The sequence below is a fragment of the Megalops cyprinoides genome, chromosome 11 (assembly GCF_013368585.1).
Source record: "Megalops cyprinoides isolate fMegCyp1 chromosome 11, fMegCyp1.pri, whole genome shotgun sequence".
Classification (NCBI taxonomy): Eukaryota; Metazoa; Chordata; class Actinopteri; order Elopiformes; family Megalopidae; genus Megalops; species Megalops cyprinoides.
In genome coordinates, this window is record NC_050593.1 from 35176813 (window position 1) to 35193700 (window position 16888).

The 16888-nt window shown below is 45.6% G+C and overlaps 1 protein-coding gene across 1 annotated transcript in view; it reads right to left on the bottom strand.

Moving 5' to 3' along the window:
• The window catches only part of LOC118785750 (zinc finger protein 804A-like), a 42826-nt gene extending 27232 nt beyond the window's left edge, over positions 1-15594 (bottom strand). Inside the window, exon 1 of the mRNA XM_036540662.1 lies at positions 14864-15594. Within this exon, the coding sequence (XP_036396555.1) occupies positions 14864-14974 (111 nt within the window). The 5' untranslated portion in view covers positions 14975-15594. The remainder of the gene's footprint in view (positions 1-14863) is intronic.
• Positions 15595-16888: the final 1294 nt, after the last annotated feature.

Genomic DNA, 16888 nt, shown 5'->3' on the forward strand with positions numbered 1-16888 from the left:
AGCTGGCTGACTATTGCCGTGTGAACATGGAGACGGATGTAACAGCAACTTCGCACAAATACCTGTGAATGTGTAACAGTGTAAGGCGAGCTCCGTTCACCAGCTGTGTTCCTGGGCGTACTGGGTCTGTTGAGGTGTTTCTGATGTGTGATGGTGCAGTAACAGGATGCAGCATGGAGTCTCTGTCTCCAGCCTAAACCGCAGCCGCACTCACAGAGCTGACTGAGCCGTGCCTGATGGGATTTCTCCCACCGAGGTTTCCTCTCTCTCTCTCCGTATCCTCTCAGAGGGAGGATGTGTGGAGAGGTCTTTTTATGTCCTTCTGCCTTGTTGTTTTGTCTCTTTTTTCCCCCCCATTCCTTTTCCCCTAGTGTAGTGGTTTTAGCAGTTTTCTAAAAACTGGTTTACAGTGTTCAGAATGCATTTAAGAGAGAATGAATGTGTTTGACAGTGAATTTTGGATGGATGGAACGGTCCCCTTTCCACACCTGCGACTGAAATTGTGCTGACAAATGTGCCCCACCTTGAGAAGTGTGTGATGTGATTGAGAAGCAATTAGCTCAATTCGGAAAATAATCTAGGTCCTTAAGAATAATTCCACTTAGATTCAGACTGTCATTGCTAATGGAGACTGATGCTCCTAGCACTTTTGCTTTTAATCTTGAGAAGCAAGATGCCCAGGCAAAACAAACGCCTTTATCTCCCAAGTGATCAAATGACTTCGAATGCTGGGGAGATGCGGGGGCTGGATTCAGACTGCTGTCCACAGCTCCACAGAGCAGATAGCGCTGCTACAAGTGCTGCAACAAGACCTCCCAGTGCTAACACTGACACAACGAGATGAGCTGGACACTGCTTTCACCCTGCAGGAGCTGACAGAGGGCATTCATCAGATAGCCACAGGTCTGGCCCCAGGCATGGATGAGCTACACTTTTACAAATTATTTTGGAGCCCGATTGGGACAGACGTTTCTGAAGGTTTGCTGGAATGCGTCGGGGCATGAGAGCTTCCTCTTAGCTGTCACCTTGCCAACCCGATGCAGGAATTGGAGACCAGTGCCTTTGCTCCGTTCATACTATAAAATCTTTTTGAAGGACCACCTATACGATCTGGTCGCCGCTTAAAAGACAATTATATAGTAGTCAAAGTCTCTCTCTCTCTCTACAACAAGGTGATTTCCAGGTGGAATTTAATGGAACGATGTCTGTACCTGTAGTACCATGCCAAATCACAGCACTGCCATCACCCTCTCTTCTTATTTGTAAACATCAGAACAAAATGATAATAAAAATCGCTGCTAAGATTCCATAAGGCACTGTTTCTCAGTCATGGCCCCGTGTATGCAAGCTTTCATTCCTGCTGAGCTCAGAATTAATTAGGATTGATTGAGCCATTCACTTTATGCAAATTCTTATTAGGCATCTCTGCATTTAGTCTTTTATATATGGTCAGAAATCTATTCTTTAGGTGATGCATTTGTGGTTTATTCACTGAATCTTCCATATATATGCTGTCATATGTTTTTTCCTTAAAATAATATGGTGCACTAGTCTTAATTAAGCTTAATTATTTATGCAATTATATGTTTTAGGCCCCATTGAATAAGTACCATTTTTAATACTTTTGAATACCTCTTTGTGTTCATTTTTGTGGCTCAAAGAATACAAAATTAAAAAAGCAAAGCATAGAAACACCTTCAAATGAAACTCGTTCAGAGCTGCGCTGAAAGGCGGTACAAACTGAGTCCCCAAAAGCAGCTTTGAGAGACGCTTCTGTATGAGCCAACTAAAGGGCAGCCAAGGTGAGCGATAATGGAGAGAAAACTCACGGAGACAATGCCCAATCTTTTACCAGTCTGTCAAAACCACCACAAAGGAAATCAATTTTCACTGTGGCCTCCTTCCTCTCGGACAGTCATCCGTCTTTTTAAACAGAACACAGCTGTTTCCACTGGGCTGTAAAAAAACACCCCTCTCTTAAAACCCAGAGATGCCGCTGCTGTACTGTAGCACAGGGAGTTGTATTTAAACAGTAAATTGCAGCTTCCTGCTATCCCCAAAAAGAGCTGCAGGACATGGTGGGTTTTTTGTTTTTGTGGAATCTATCCGCTAGAGCAGGCTCTTGTGTAAGAGGAAGACCATGATATGCGCATTGATTGGATACAGCACAGCAAACACTGACTGAAACAACTAAATGAGTGAAGCATTGGTCTGAGTCCCGCAAAACCTATTTCCTGTCACTGATATCAGGACTTCAAGGAACGTTGAAGGGACAATATTTGGTGTCTTCTGGCAGCAAGTGAGGAGTTTTCCTTTGGGAAAATGAGAATACAACAGCATAAACCCCCTGTGCGTTTAGTATTTTCTGACTTTTTTGTTGGTGTACCCATTTAGCGCATCTTACCCATAATCACTGACTGTTGCCTTAGTATCATTTTATAATGAATGGGTATGGGATTCATTTGTGGAATTTTTCTCCTTTGTTTTCAGAGGTCTCTGATACCAGAGTGGATCTTACATATCTTCCTTTAACAAAGCACCAAATGTCACTGTGACATCCACAGGTCCAGTTATGTTTTTCAGCTTAAATCAACAGCCTAACATTAAGAGTAATAAAGGCTATGATCAATAATTAATCTTGTCAGCCACAGATGAATAGCTCTTCTGTAGGAGATACTGTCTGAACTATGCATTCAGTGAGCCAGGGACAGAGACTGAAAAGCTTTGATGTGTGTGCTACATCAGAGACCATTATTGATTCCCGTGGGTTACATGTCCTCTGACCGATTATAACAAAGAGATTTTTAACAGGCATATTATGATTTTATGGTAAATAATCTTTTCACATTTGTGACCTCACCCACTGAAGGAGAAAATTTCTAACGGCTAATCAAATCACTGTTTTACTATTTTACTGTGCATTATCTGTGCAAGGAGAACACTAAGCACACATTCACCATTAAACTCATACAAAGAGAGGGAAGATTTACAAAAACCCTCCTTACGAGTAAAAAATGTGAGCAATGATATTATTCACACTTTACAGCTATGACCTATAGGACTATCGAAAGCTCAATAAATAAACTGACCTGATGCTACAGTAGTCTGGCCTGTCCTATAAAATAATTATGTCGGGTTATGTCAACCTGTTTTGTCCTCCTCTCTCTCCGAGTTCATGCTGCCAACATCCCCAAAGTAATTCAGCTTTCAAGAAAAGCAATAGGGTGGCGTTTCAGGGGAAGCAGGAGAAGGAGTGTGTAATACGAGGGTATTAATTTAGACCATGGCATTGAGTCTTTGAGAGCTGCATGCTGACCTTAAAACATCATGCAAGTACCCCCTCAGGCAAGCACAGAAAATGCTTTAATGTACTTGATTTTAAAAGCACTTCAAACAGCTTAATGAGCTCTCCAGTGCTTAAGATGAAGTAGCCAACAAATTTGATTAAGTAGCTGAGAATCCGAGCTCACTCTTGTTCCTTTGGTAACACTAAGAATGGGGTTCTGGGGTGGAGGGGTGAGGGTCGGGAAACTGAATAAAGAGGGATATCTATCACTATCACAATGAGGAGGAAAATCCATTAATATTAGTTTACTAATTATTTTAAAATCGGGTTGTTGTGTCCACTACCCACGTATCCACCTCCGGCACATGTATCTGTGCACATGTAAACAGTCTCAGTTTGCACCTTTGTCCTGACAGAAAGCGGATTCAAACTGCCGGCACCCTGTGTGCCTGAACCTGAGATCTCCCCTGGGGCTGGCCCATCTGAAGCCCTCCACTGTGAGCCGCCCAGCCTGATTTCACACAACTGAAGGAGAAGCTCCTGGAGCCACATTTAGACCAACACCTCTCCCTAGCAGACAGAAATTCAAAAATGAAAATGATTGTGATAATGATGATGATTATTATTTCATGTTAAATACATTAATTCATTTTTTCCTCCTCCTTAAGCCATCTGAATAAATGGAAAGTGGCAGCTTTCCTTGATCACTAGCATGGTTGGAGCAACAAAAAAAAAAGATTTATTAACACACAACCTCTAAGCAGGAAGCATGTGCTGTAATGAACCGCTACCTCACAGAGAGTTTGCCTCTGTGAAGGAGATTTCTGATTGTTTGTTAGCCACCAGTGAGTAACTGTAAATAACATAACCGAGCTGTTAATCAAACTCCAGCACAAACGCCTACCCCTCATTTTAAAATTTGGAGTTGCCCGTCACCGTGTCCTCTACGGGATCCAAGGTGCGATTTCAAATTGAACAAGAGGGGTGATAATGCATTAATCTGAACAAAATCTTGTTACTGGATTGAAAGTCAGCATGTGATCCTAAACCTTATCCTTGCACAGCACTGATGCCATACTGCAAAGAAAAAAGTATACCTGTGGGAAGGACAGAGTTTGAAAATGTGTGGCGAAGAACAGTGGCATTGCTTGAGCAAAGGAACTAACCCATTCCACAAAAAGGAATCATCCTTGTCAATTACTGAACAAAGACATCATGGATCATGACTATATCCACACACCTGATCTGAATACAAGCATGTGCATTTGAAATACATCAATTCAAAATACATCAGCTGAATAAAAGTAATTCTAAGACAAAATAAATTAGCATACAATGAAACCCAAAATGAGATATTACGTTATCATGTTCTTAAATTATGAGAACCATCATCATGTACATATCTGTACAGTGTTCATATAAAATCTCAGATGCAACATCAGCTAATCAAATAGATTCAGAGAGAGAGACAGAGACGGAGATGGAGACAGAGACGGAGAAGGAGGAGAAGGAGACGAGACGGAGACGGAGAAGGAGACGGAGAAGGAGGAGGAGGAGGAGGAGGAGGAGAAGGAGAAGGAGAAGGAAAAGGAGAAGGAGAAGGAGAGCTCTGTCTTTCATCACAGTTGCATAAGTGTGCAGCACCATACGCAGAGACCTCACGAGCTGACCACGCACATTTGTGGGGGTCCTAAAGCTTATTGCTGCTGAAGTTTCAGCAGAGATCAAATGGAAACTCGAAGAAGGGCAGGTTTCTATAACCCTCTGGGTTGAGAATGAAGAAGAAGAAGAAAAAAAAAAACTTTTATCCATGTAAAAATTCCTCTGAAGAAAATGCTGGGCTAGCCTTAAGAACTGCTTGTATGAAGTATATGTGAAATAATGTGTGTGTGTGTGTCTGTGTGTGCGCTACTAGGTGCACACACAACTAAGATAGCTCTCCTCTCGGCCTTGTGTGTTCAACCCCCCAACCATCGTCCCTCTTGATCAGCGTGCAGCCTTCAGCACGGCAGACCATCTGATCCTCCAGCCTCTTCTCTTGAAACTCCTCCAGCTTCACAGATTGCTCAGAGCAAGTCTTTGTGAGAGGCTTGACCTCTATCCCAAAAGCTCTCAGAGCAGACGTACTACAAGGCTCAGTCCTTAGCCCATTACTCCTCTCCAACCACAGCGGGGCACTGGGCCCTCTCATAACTTTTGGTTTGCTCGGCGATGTTTCTTTCTGTCTTTCTCAAGGTCTCCCCCTGGATGAGACCACATCTACAGAAGGTGAAGCTGACAAAATGAAAGTTGTCAAATTATCACCAGCCCTGAACATCACCATGTTCCAGGAGTCCCCCATCTTGATCCACTCATACACCTTCTCCAAGAACACTACAAAAATGGCCCTCGCTTGTTGTTTTGTAATGACAAACAGAGGAATCAGCTCCTCTATTACCAACCGACTCCATATGCCTACAGATTCAGAACCTGGTGCTTTCTGAACTGGTTAACAGCAACTCCATCATGGCTTCACTAGAGGCGCTAACTGACTGCTCAAACTCATCCAAACCTCTATACCTCCAGTGATCTTTGTCTCTACCTTCTCTCTGGTCACCAGTTCCCACTGCAGCGGTGACCGGCTGCACCCTGCACCCACTTCACAACCCCAATAACACCATAGCTGGCCCTCAGACACATCACCATCACTTATTCACAGTGCAGAGTCTCATCTCTCCCTACAGGATGACTTGTTCAGCTGTCCTTTGTCTGTGCCTCCCCGCCAAGACCGCCAAGACTGCCACAGATGCCCTCTGAGGGAATGAAATACACCTGCGTTTTACATAACCTTCGCAGGACAGACTGCACCTGTTTTACCTAATTCCCTAATCCCTAAGCTTCCAGCTGGACTGAGAACTGAAGCATGCCTAATTGCTTGTTTTGTAGTTGCAGCAATAGGTAGTGTCAATTTGTTTATATACAGAGATGTGTACGGAGATGCTACGGTTAGGGATCTGTGTTTTAACTGGATAAGGTGGCTCTGTGTTGTTCTGTTGAGAAATCATATCCTACAGATTATATTGCATCTGCTCGTTGGCTGTTTTTATGCTGTGTTGTATATACTGATACTCTGTAAGAGCATTTGTTAAATAAATAAATATTTCAGTGGGAATCCAGGAGTCAACAAAGGCAATAAACAATGAGAAAGAGGTACTGGGGGTATTAAAAGGAGGTCTGTGAGTACGCAGCCTGGATCTCCTTTTAAAAGCAGATACAGAGAAGATGCTGGGAGTAGCACCTTCTCAGCAGAGCCCCCCTGACACCAGTAAAGCATGTTTAAGCTTCAGACAGTAAGTGCTTTGAGCAGTTTCAGAGTGAGACTTGCAAAGACAGAAATATGCATTAGCTGCACACACACACTCACTAGCGTCTTAAACACTTAGAAAACAATTACAGTCTCTAAGATAACATGGATAATGATGAAACCCATATTGCCGCCCATGTAATCAGAACCATATCCATCAAAGGATTGATTGCATTTAGAGGTTTTTTTTCTTGCAATATGTTGTGTTCCTCCCCAGATTTAAACCATCTCTGAGGCTCTGGCCCACAACATCGTGAAATTGTGGCACTTCAAATGATCTGAGGAACAACAGAGCATGCTTTTGAAAGATTCATGAAGATCTGACACGCTCTGCATTTTCAGGGTCAGGTAAAGCACTTGTGTGAGCACTGTGTGACTCCTGGTTGCTGTGAAACAGCCTTGGCTCGTCATATACCAAAAATAACCCAAAATAACACATGTATTTTTGGGGGGGCGAGTGCAGGGGGGTTTGGGGTCATTGTAAATACTTCTATGAAAGCCAAAAAACTGCTGTGCTTTGTATGCCAAGAGCACCATGTGTTTAGATCAGTAAGAAAACCATTCTTTCGCATTAATGAATTTTCTTTTTCTTTTTTTTTTAGACAAAACTTCTTTTGTTGTTGAAATCATTGATTTCTTTCAAGTTGAGGGCAGGACAGAACCACTCAGAGAAATTCAATATTATTCTCAGAAAAAAAAAAAATCAAACAGCAGGAAACATAAGTATAGTTATTCACTATAAAAATAATAGCCCTGATGATTAAATCGAAGGCCAGCAGCAGTCCTCACTCTGACCCTGATGTCCTGAGACATTTTAAAAAATACTGTTGCTGAAATAGGGAGGCCGGTGGGGCGCCCGTAGGGGGGGAGAGGTACAGCGCTAAATGTCAGGAGGCACAGTGCATCTCTTTCCCACCACAGTGCTGAAGTGACGGGCCAGCCTGACAGACAGCTACCCCCTTCTCTCCCCCTCTCAACCGCCCCAAATCTGTCATCACCCCATCACTGGCGGACGCATCACACCGGCTTCAGCTGCACAACATTCGGCAGTCACAATGACCTTACAACGATCCAGGCACACGCACGCACGCACGCACGCACGCACGCACGCACGCACGCACGCACGCACGCACGCACGCACGCACGCACGCACGCACGCACGCACTGCACAAGAATGCGGTGTGAATCACTTACAGACACACACGCGCGCGCACATACTTACAGACACACAGACACATGCACGCACACACACACGCTTATAGACACGTATTCACAGACACACACACGCACACACGCACACACACGCACACACACACACACACACACACACACACACTCTTCTGTGCAGTCACAAAGATGTCAAATGGAATTCATCGGTGCTACAAAGGTAAAGCTGTGTCCTGCCCTTGTACACTCTGATGGTAACTGCAGTACCATCTGTTTTCCTGTTCAGGCTGGTATTTTTACCATTCCCGCTTCTGAAGCAGCGCTGGAGCTCATGCCACTAGTCCTGAGTATATTCCGTATAGCATGCGCTACCAATCACAGGCGAACACCCACAACAGACCCTGACTCTGAGACCAAATGATGGAAGATTTAGAAGTCTTCCACTGTCTGGAGAGTAATTAGTGAGAAACAAAATGCACTTAAATAATTAACTTAAATGATTAAAAGTAATAATTAAATAATTAAAAGCCTTTAATAATGACTTCAAGCACTATTTTTTTAACAAGGTGGTGTCGTCTTCACGATAACCCATTCCATTCCAAAACCTGAAACAAACACGGTTGTCGGAATCCGATGAGCTGCGGTCTGGCCTCATTAAGGCAGGTGACAGTGGCTACGCCAGGTGTTTACGAGGTGGGCAGAGGGACTAATTGACATGATGTCACTGTCCTCGTTAAACTGCTTTATGACGAGGAAAGGAGGCATGTGATCGCCTACACAACACATGTCCGCACGGGCCCCTTCAGAACATATCACCAAGGAACTGTTCACAGGATCGTCAGAACGTCCCCTAGGATATATCATACACATTTACATCTGCACTTGCTATTAAAGGTGTATCACTTGATGTTACATTACTTCACATTGTCATTTAGGAGAAGCTCTTATCTACTTAGATTGTTATGATTTTACCCATTTGTTACAACTGTTCCAGTTGTTACAACCATATGAGAATCTACTGGTCTACAATGTCCTTGACTCATTTCAAAATGTGTTGAGGAAAAGGCCCTAATTGATTGACTCAATAGTATCATTATCATTCTGCATACAACCTAACACAACCAGAACAGCCAGTCTCCTTGAATATTTCTTCAGGCTGGATGATTTTTAAAATTAATTAGTTATTTTATTTTTTTTTTTTCGAGTGCCTTCCTGGTGCGCTAATTTCCCCTTAAATACACTTCTCTCTGAAATAACAGCAGGCTTACTTCAGCGGAATTCTGAGTGGTTCGCTCACTTCGAGCACCTCATTTGACCTCTCGCATTATTAGCCTTGAATAAGACAGGCTGGAGTGTTGGCACATGGGGGGTGGGGAGGGGGGGACTCGCTCCTGTGGCCAGAGGAGGCAGAAGATAGAGGCAGTGCGAGATAAGTGACCACCTTCGGGAAGGAGGTGAGGCTGCATTTGGGGGGGTGTCTACCAGAGGCTGGTTCTGAGGTGAAATCACATTGTTTAAACTCTGATTGGGGCAGTGTTGAAAATGAACAACGAAAATACAAAAGACCAAATTAAAATGTTCACCCAGGAGTATTTTTAAAACACAGGCTGATTTTCATTATATTCTGAGGGGGGGGGGGGGGGGGGGGGGGGGGGTCTGAAAGCAAGATGAAGCAAAGTGAATATTTTACGTTCAGCCAGGATCCACTCTTTTGAGAGTGATGTATCACTAATGATATAATGTACTGTGGCTATAATTCATTCTGTGCCATTGTGTATGTTGTGGAACATTTTGTTATACAATATAATATGCCAGGAAAGAGAAACAAAAGAGCAATGTGCACATTACGCTGTGTAATTCTGGTATCTCAACGCACCAGAAGTCCCACAACAAACTCCTACAGTGAATCATATTCACCCAGAGGAGTGATTACTGGGGTGAATCAGAGAGGAGATGTATGGAAAAAGACACATGATCTGCAGATTTATGAGGCTCCAAATTCACTCCACAGTCTGAAGAGTAATGATTTCATATCAGTTGTCATATTGTTACTGGTACTGTCTGCACACTGTCAGGAACTACCTGCCCTGTGCCTCCTTATACACACACGAACACACACACACACACACACAAAAACATTCTCTCACATACCCGCACAAACGCTCTCACACACAGACACAGACACACACACAAACATTCTCTCACATACCCGCACACACGCTCTCACACACACACACACACACACACACACAAGCTGTGGGTTGACGAGAACCACCACAAGGCATAACAGCCTGAGAAAGCACTCGCAGAGTGCTAGTTTCTGAAACACAGCCTGCTGTTACTGATATCTGAAAACCATTTACAGACAGGTACAGTGCTCTGCTGCATAACTGAATCAGCACTACTCTACGTTAGTCCTCAGTGAGCAGGGTCAACCACTCCGTCTCAATTCAGTCACACTGACAACACTCTGTTTCCACTGCTCTCCATAATTCATGGCTCTGAGATCACCTAAGTTTGATTCAGATTTGTGTCTGCGCCGAAATGCAGAGGAGTTAGAGTCTGCAGCACCGTCAGCCTCTGCAGTAATTACAGGTCACTGCAAAGCTAGGCAGCCTACAGTTTATCAAATAATTCATTAGGACAGAACAAAGCATAGCGTTCGCGCGCACTGCTTTATACCTCCTGTCGTTAAGGGAGTTTTCTCCTTAGAAGCAGGTTAAGCGTGGCTTCAGCAGACCTGCAATCTTCTCCTCGCCCCTAAAACTAACAAGCCTCTGCCCACTGAGCCTGGAGTGGACAGAAGGCGGACTTAATCGGACTCCTCTCTCGGCTCGGCCTGTTTTCGCACGTTTCGGGAGGCTCTGCGCTCTCTTCCCTTTCCCTTCCACACTGCGGCACTGGCAATTAGCGGTGAGCAGATTCACCGGGAGCGGCAGCTATTGGAGCAGACGGAGAGCAGAGCCGAGCTGTTCCAGCCTCCTGCCAGCGGGCTGGGGAGGACTGCAGAGCGCGGTAATGTATGCGTCCAGGAGGGAGAGAGAGAGAGAGAGAGAGAGAGAGAGAGAGAGAGAGAGAGAGAGAGAGAGAGAGAGAGGGGGAGAGAGAGAGGGAGAGAGAGGGAGAGAGGGGGAGAGAGAGAGAGAGAGAGAGAGAGAGAGAGAGAGAGAGAGAGAGAGAGAGAGAGAGAGAGAGAGGCTTGGCTCTGTGTCACCTGCCGCACAGCACAGTGCAAGGGCCACGCTCTACATATGCGCGTCAGGCGATCGAAGCCCAGCAAAATCGAAAGGCACCACTTTGCTTACACGCGTCTCCTGCCAAGATCAAATACAATACATGCAAAAGGGCACAGCCTCTGACAAGCAACAGCAAAAAAAAAAAAAAAGAAAGAAAGACAAGTCCTAGAGTCCTTTTACACACAGCCTTTAGACCCTTCTGATGGCAGCATCCAGTAGAAGGAATAGAGAACAAAGAGATAGCAAAGTAATTACCCGCTCTGTCTTACTTGATGAATTAAACAGCTTCGGCTGAAATCAGTGGTCTGCAGGACATTACAATCCGAGCAATGAAAGTGTCCATGACACTCGTCCTGGCAGAAAGACACTAACCCAACGATTGCGTTTCACATTGAATCCATGTTTCCAGATTACAGTGGCAGATGCCAGGCCCTGACAAGCCAATGGAGTGGAAAGAAGAGAGAGGCCAGCCTCTCTTTCACAGTAATTCTCTGTAAGAGAGCTCAGAGGCAGGGGAGCTGAGCCTCTCTTTCACAGTAAGTCTCTGTAAGAGAGCTCAGAGGCAGGGGAGCTGAGCCTCTCTTTCACAGTAAGTCTCTGTAAGAGAGCTCAGAGGCAGGAGAGCAGAGTAACTCTTTCACAGTAATTCTCTGTAAGAGAGCTCAGAGGCAGGGGAGCTGAGTAACTCTTTCACAGTAAGTCTCTGTAAGAGAGCTCAGAGGCAGGGGAGCTGAGTAACTCTTTCACAGTAATTCTCTGTAAGGCAGCTCAGAGGCAGGGGAGCTGAGTAACTCTTTCACAGTAATTCTCTGTAAGGCAGCTCAGAGGCAGGAGAGCAGAGTAACTCTTTCACAGTAAGTCTCTGTAAGAGAGCTCAGAGGCAGGGGAGCTGAGTAACTCTTTCACAGTAATTCTCTGTAAGGCAGCTCAGAGGCAGGGGAGCTGAGTAACTCTTTCACAGTATGTCTCCGTAAGGCAGCTCAGAGCCCAGATGCTGGGGTCAGAGGGTGCCCTTTCTCCATCACACGTTTATCACACCTAGACAGTGTGCACCTGCAGTGATTGTTCCTGTTTGATGATCCGGAAGCTTCCGTTTACCATTCAGAAAATCACAGAGGCTGTGCTGTCTATGAAGGAAAATGGTAAAGGAATTAAAAAAAAAAACAATAGGTAAAGATAGTCTTACTGGCCTTTTTATGAGTCTTTTTGAGTTGAAGTGTCATAAAGCAATATGTATATAGTATTAGCCACTGCTAAAGAGAAAGGCCACTCAAAAACCCTCATGGAAATTGCTATCTGATTGCAAATTGTCATCAGATTGTGCTGTGTGCTTTCATTTAGCGTCACAACTAGATCTTATCATATTTTCTTCACAATTTTTCTTCACATTTTGTTTCCTACTTATCAAAAGACTGATCATTTCTGGTGATAGAGAAACTGAGGCTGTTAAAGAACTTTCCCTCTCTGAAGAGCAGCTCCTGGCATAGCTTGCGGTAGCAGGAGTGGAGTACATGACAGATCAAGTTCAGTCTAATACAAGCAGCACTTTGGGGAATTATATATTCTTAACAGATCATGACAAATAGGGCTTTCACATGTTTTGTTATTATATTTTGAATCACATTTCAAATGCAACATGTGTAATATTATCCTGACATTAAATTATTTCTCAATCAATAAATCAATAATCTGGCATTAACGGTTCATCATTAGAAAGTCATCATATTAAAAACTACTTTTGCTGGATTTGCTGGAAGCATTGCCTGCCGCAACAGACACCGTCCACACAATTCCCGCTAGACAAATGCAGTCTCACACGTTTGGATTATCACAGCTCTCCCAGTTCCTACAGCTAAGGGCTGCACAGGCCTCTGTATGTTCTTCACAGTGTGGTTTCAGAGCTCTGGCTACCTCTGCGACAGCATTTCAGATCCAGTTCTCTCCCTACCGGAACTCCTCAGGGAATGCAAATGTGGTTTTCTTCTTTTCTTTTTGAGATCAACAGGTTTTTTAGACCCACCTGTGCCATGACTCACGAGGCGTGGAGATTGTGAGCGTTCGCACGGCTCGGGGAAGAAAGTGCCTCTAATTACGGGAGATTGCTTTCACCGAGCCGCTCTCCATTACCGCGATGGCAAACCCACCACAGCACGGAGGTTAGCGCTGGCTCACGCTCCCACTCTGCGCCCCACACCTCTCAGGGAGCCATTACACAGATGTCTCTCTACCGAAGATGTTCAAAGTTAACGGGGGAAGGGGGGGGGGGGGCGTGAGCCGCGCAAATGCTCTGCAGCTAAAGGTGTTTGATTCTCTGTGCAGGAGAGATATCGTGGCGCACTGGCAGAGCCAGATGGCATCGCGTCAGCAAAGGGATGAGCCCGGCTCTTACAAAACGTTACATTCTGACGAGCTGTATAATTTACACTCCGGAGCCATCGGGTTTACTGCCGCGGTTTACAGTGGTGAGACAGGGGGAACCTGCAGTTACCGCGGCTGCGAGCCGTGTCAGGAGGGAACTCCCCCATCACTGCCCCCCAGCTCCGTGACTCTGGGGTAAATGACATCGGGCCCCTGGCTGTAAAAAAGAAAAAAAAAAAAATCCTAACGACAGTGGGGAGGGAGGGAAAGAGAGAGAGAGAGAGGGAGTGAGCTTTGGCTCACTGGGTTATTCCACTGAGCCGCAGATGCAAGCGAGGATTGGAAGCCCTCTTCTCTCTCTCTCTTGCCGTCTGGAGACAATCTGTTGCTGTTTGAGAGCCGAGCCACCCAGCGCTCTTCAAACAGGAAACGGGCGGCGTGCGAGGCACAGACACACTTAAGGAGTGCATCAGTATTTCTTCTGGAAGGGTTTCGGGGTTCTTTAAAGGGCTGGCTCCGCTGTCAGGGAAAAACCCTGCGCTTTTGATCGAAGTGTGACACCAAGGGAAGAGGAGCAGCGAGGGGAAGGCTCGCATTTTCAATGGAGATTGGAGGCTTTGAAAGAGATACACTTCCAGGAACCCGGCATTTTAATTGGATTATATTTCAGTGATGCTCAGCTTTCAAAATTTCTGAAATGTTCTTTCACTTTGATGTTCTAAAAATACCGCACCAAAGAGAAATCCCATTCATGTCTGCTGTAGCTCTGACAAAATCTGAATGTTACATTTTCATATTGCTTTCATAATTATTGAGGCCAAGACTTACATGCAGCACATTACACAAGTTAGCACAGTGGGAAGAACCTCTGGTTGGGAAATAAAGAGAGTACGATGAAACTCAACCTCTAAAGTAACCATCCAGACTCTCAGGACATTACATGATTGTCATTTAGCAGACACTCTCATCCAGAGCGACTTACATAGAGTTTTATCCATCTATACAGTTCTATCCATTTATACAGCTGGATATTTACTGAGGCAACTGTAGATCAAGTACCTTGCCCAAAGGTACAACAACAGTGCCCCAGCGGGGAATCAAACCAGCAACCTTTCGGTCACAAGCCCTGCTCCTTAGCGCTACACCACGCTGCTGACCTCTCATCACACAGATGAGCATGGACCCCATCTATCGATTAGACACTGTAACACCCACACTCCTCCCAATGTGACAATCACCCCATGCTGTTGCCACGAACACTATGACAACTCTCGGAAACAGTAAGCACCTCACTGCCCCCACACATGTTGGTGACACACCCCGACTTTAACACACTGCCATGCAGCTTCCCTGAACTTTGCGAGACGTTGGCGGAGACATGCTTCTGTTCCCCACAGTAACAGCACCCCTGAGGTGCAGACACTGCAAGCCCTGCGTCTTACAGACAGCGGTATTTAAGCAGACGGTAATTACCAAGTTCTTGCTCCCATTCTTTCCCAGGGGACCCCGGAAAACTCCCTTGATGTTCCGAAAGTGACCGTTGCTGAGGTGCGTGGAGCTGATGACGATGTAGTAACAAGCCATGGGGCGGCCGCTGTGTCCGAACACGGGCGTGCGAATGGTCCGAGCAGAGAGAGCAACAAGGGAGAGGGGGAGAGAGAGAGACAGAGAGAGGGAGAGAGAGAGAGACAGAGAGAGAGAGAGAGACAGAGAGAGAGAGGTAGAACGCTGTCCCTGGAGAGAGGATGCACTGCACACAACTCCACCGATCCACACAAGTGCAAACCCCCCTTCCTCTGCCCAGAGGCACGGGTCAGTCCTCCGGTTCAGAAGGGACGGCTGGATTCTTCATCGCAGTGTGTGTGTGTGTGTGTGTGTGTGTGTGTGTGTGTGTGTGTGTGTGTGTGTGTGTGTGTGTTTGGGGGCTCGCTTGCAGCTCTGTTCCCCCCTGCGTGCGGTCCGGTCTCCACTCCGCGCTTCCTCACTCCTCTGCGCCCGAGTTACCGGCTCTCCCCCTCTCCCCGCGAGCGTCTGTTGCCGTGGCGGGAGCAGGCATGCTGTTATAGAGCGCTCGGCGTTGCCGGTCTGCCGCGCCGAGCCAATGGCAGGGAGCCACCGGTCTGATGGCGAGGGGGCTGGGAGGAGAGGTGCGCTCGCCGCACGCTGCCTCCCCGCATCCACTGAGTCAGCCCCCTGCTCGCCCGCAAACCGACCAACCAGCAGGCAGCAGCACCTCTCCCTCTCCTCCTCTCCTCCTCTCCCCTCTCTCCTCCTCTCTCCTCCTCTCTCCCCTCACGGAGCTGTGGCGGCAGCGCTTCCAGAAGCGAGGAGCCGGTGCAAGGGAAGCTCAGTGCTGCAGGAGCGCTCCTGTGTGCTTCTCCCTCCTGCCCCTCTGCCTTCGATTATGGTAATGCGCGCGAGAGAGAGATTCTACAGAGGCACGCATGTGTGCTGAAGACAGCGAAGCTGTCTGTGCGGGTGCAGCACACGGACACACGCTCGTTTGCCCATTTATCCTAAACTACACGACAATCTCTAATGCAAAGCCATGCGCTTGTTAAAACATACCCTCTGCAGTAGGAGGGTAAATAACTAATTAAGAGGAAGGTGTATTTGGTAGATGTAAGATCAGGCACAGTATATCAAACTCAAAAAAAAAAAACTGATAATACTTCAGAGGGGCAGTGATCATAAAAAAGACGCTTCAGTTCAGTTATGTTACTTACAGGAAATGTAGGGCAATAAATTGTCTGAATCTATTCTGCTTGGATAGTATCAAGTCTGGAGAGCATTCCCTGGGCATTCACCTGGTTATTTATGGGTAAACACGCTCCATCGGTACCCAGAGACAGACTCTTACACTGTGGACTGGATGTATTACTGGCTAAGGAGCTGGACTGGTACTGTACCTCAAATGCTGGAGATTGAATCCCCAGATGGGACACTCCCAAGTACTTTGTCTCGACTGCTTCAGTATACAGTAAATCCAGCTGTATTAATGGATAATATTTTGTAATGTAATCCATGTAAACCAGGCTGGAAGATGGTGCGCTTCCAAGCAAATAAATAATCTTGAATAATTGACTGTGCTGGAGCAATGATACCTCGCAATGAAGCAAGACATTTTGCTTTCCCTTATCACACAAATGTTTTTTCCCTGCTTTGAGTATTGCTAATGCTAAATGTAACACAGTGATGTCAGATTAAGTTATGTAATTATGATATTCTTGGATTGCTAATCAAGACAACCACTACTATGACAACAACTACCACTACTGTTGCTGCTGCTGCTAATATTATTATTTAACTGTTATTGTACAGCGCTGTGCTGTGCATGGTTGTAGAACCAGCCCACAGATGACTTTTTTATAATGACTTTTAAATCAAATGCAGAGCCTCACTGCAAATACTGCTCAGTAATCTTTCTACAAAGATGAAGTGCAGTACATTTGGACTCTAACACTGCGTATTTGAAATACAATGCACTCATTTATTTAA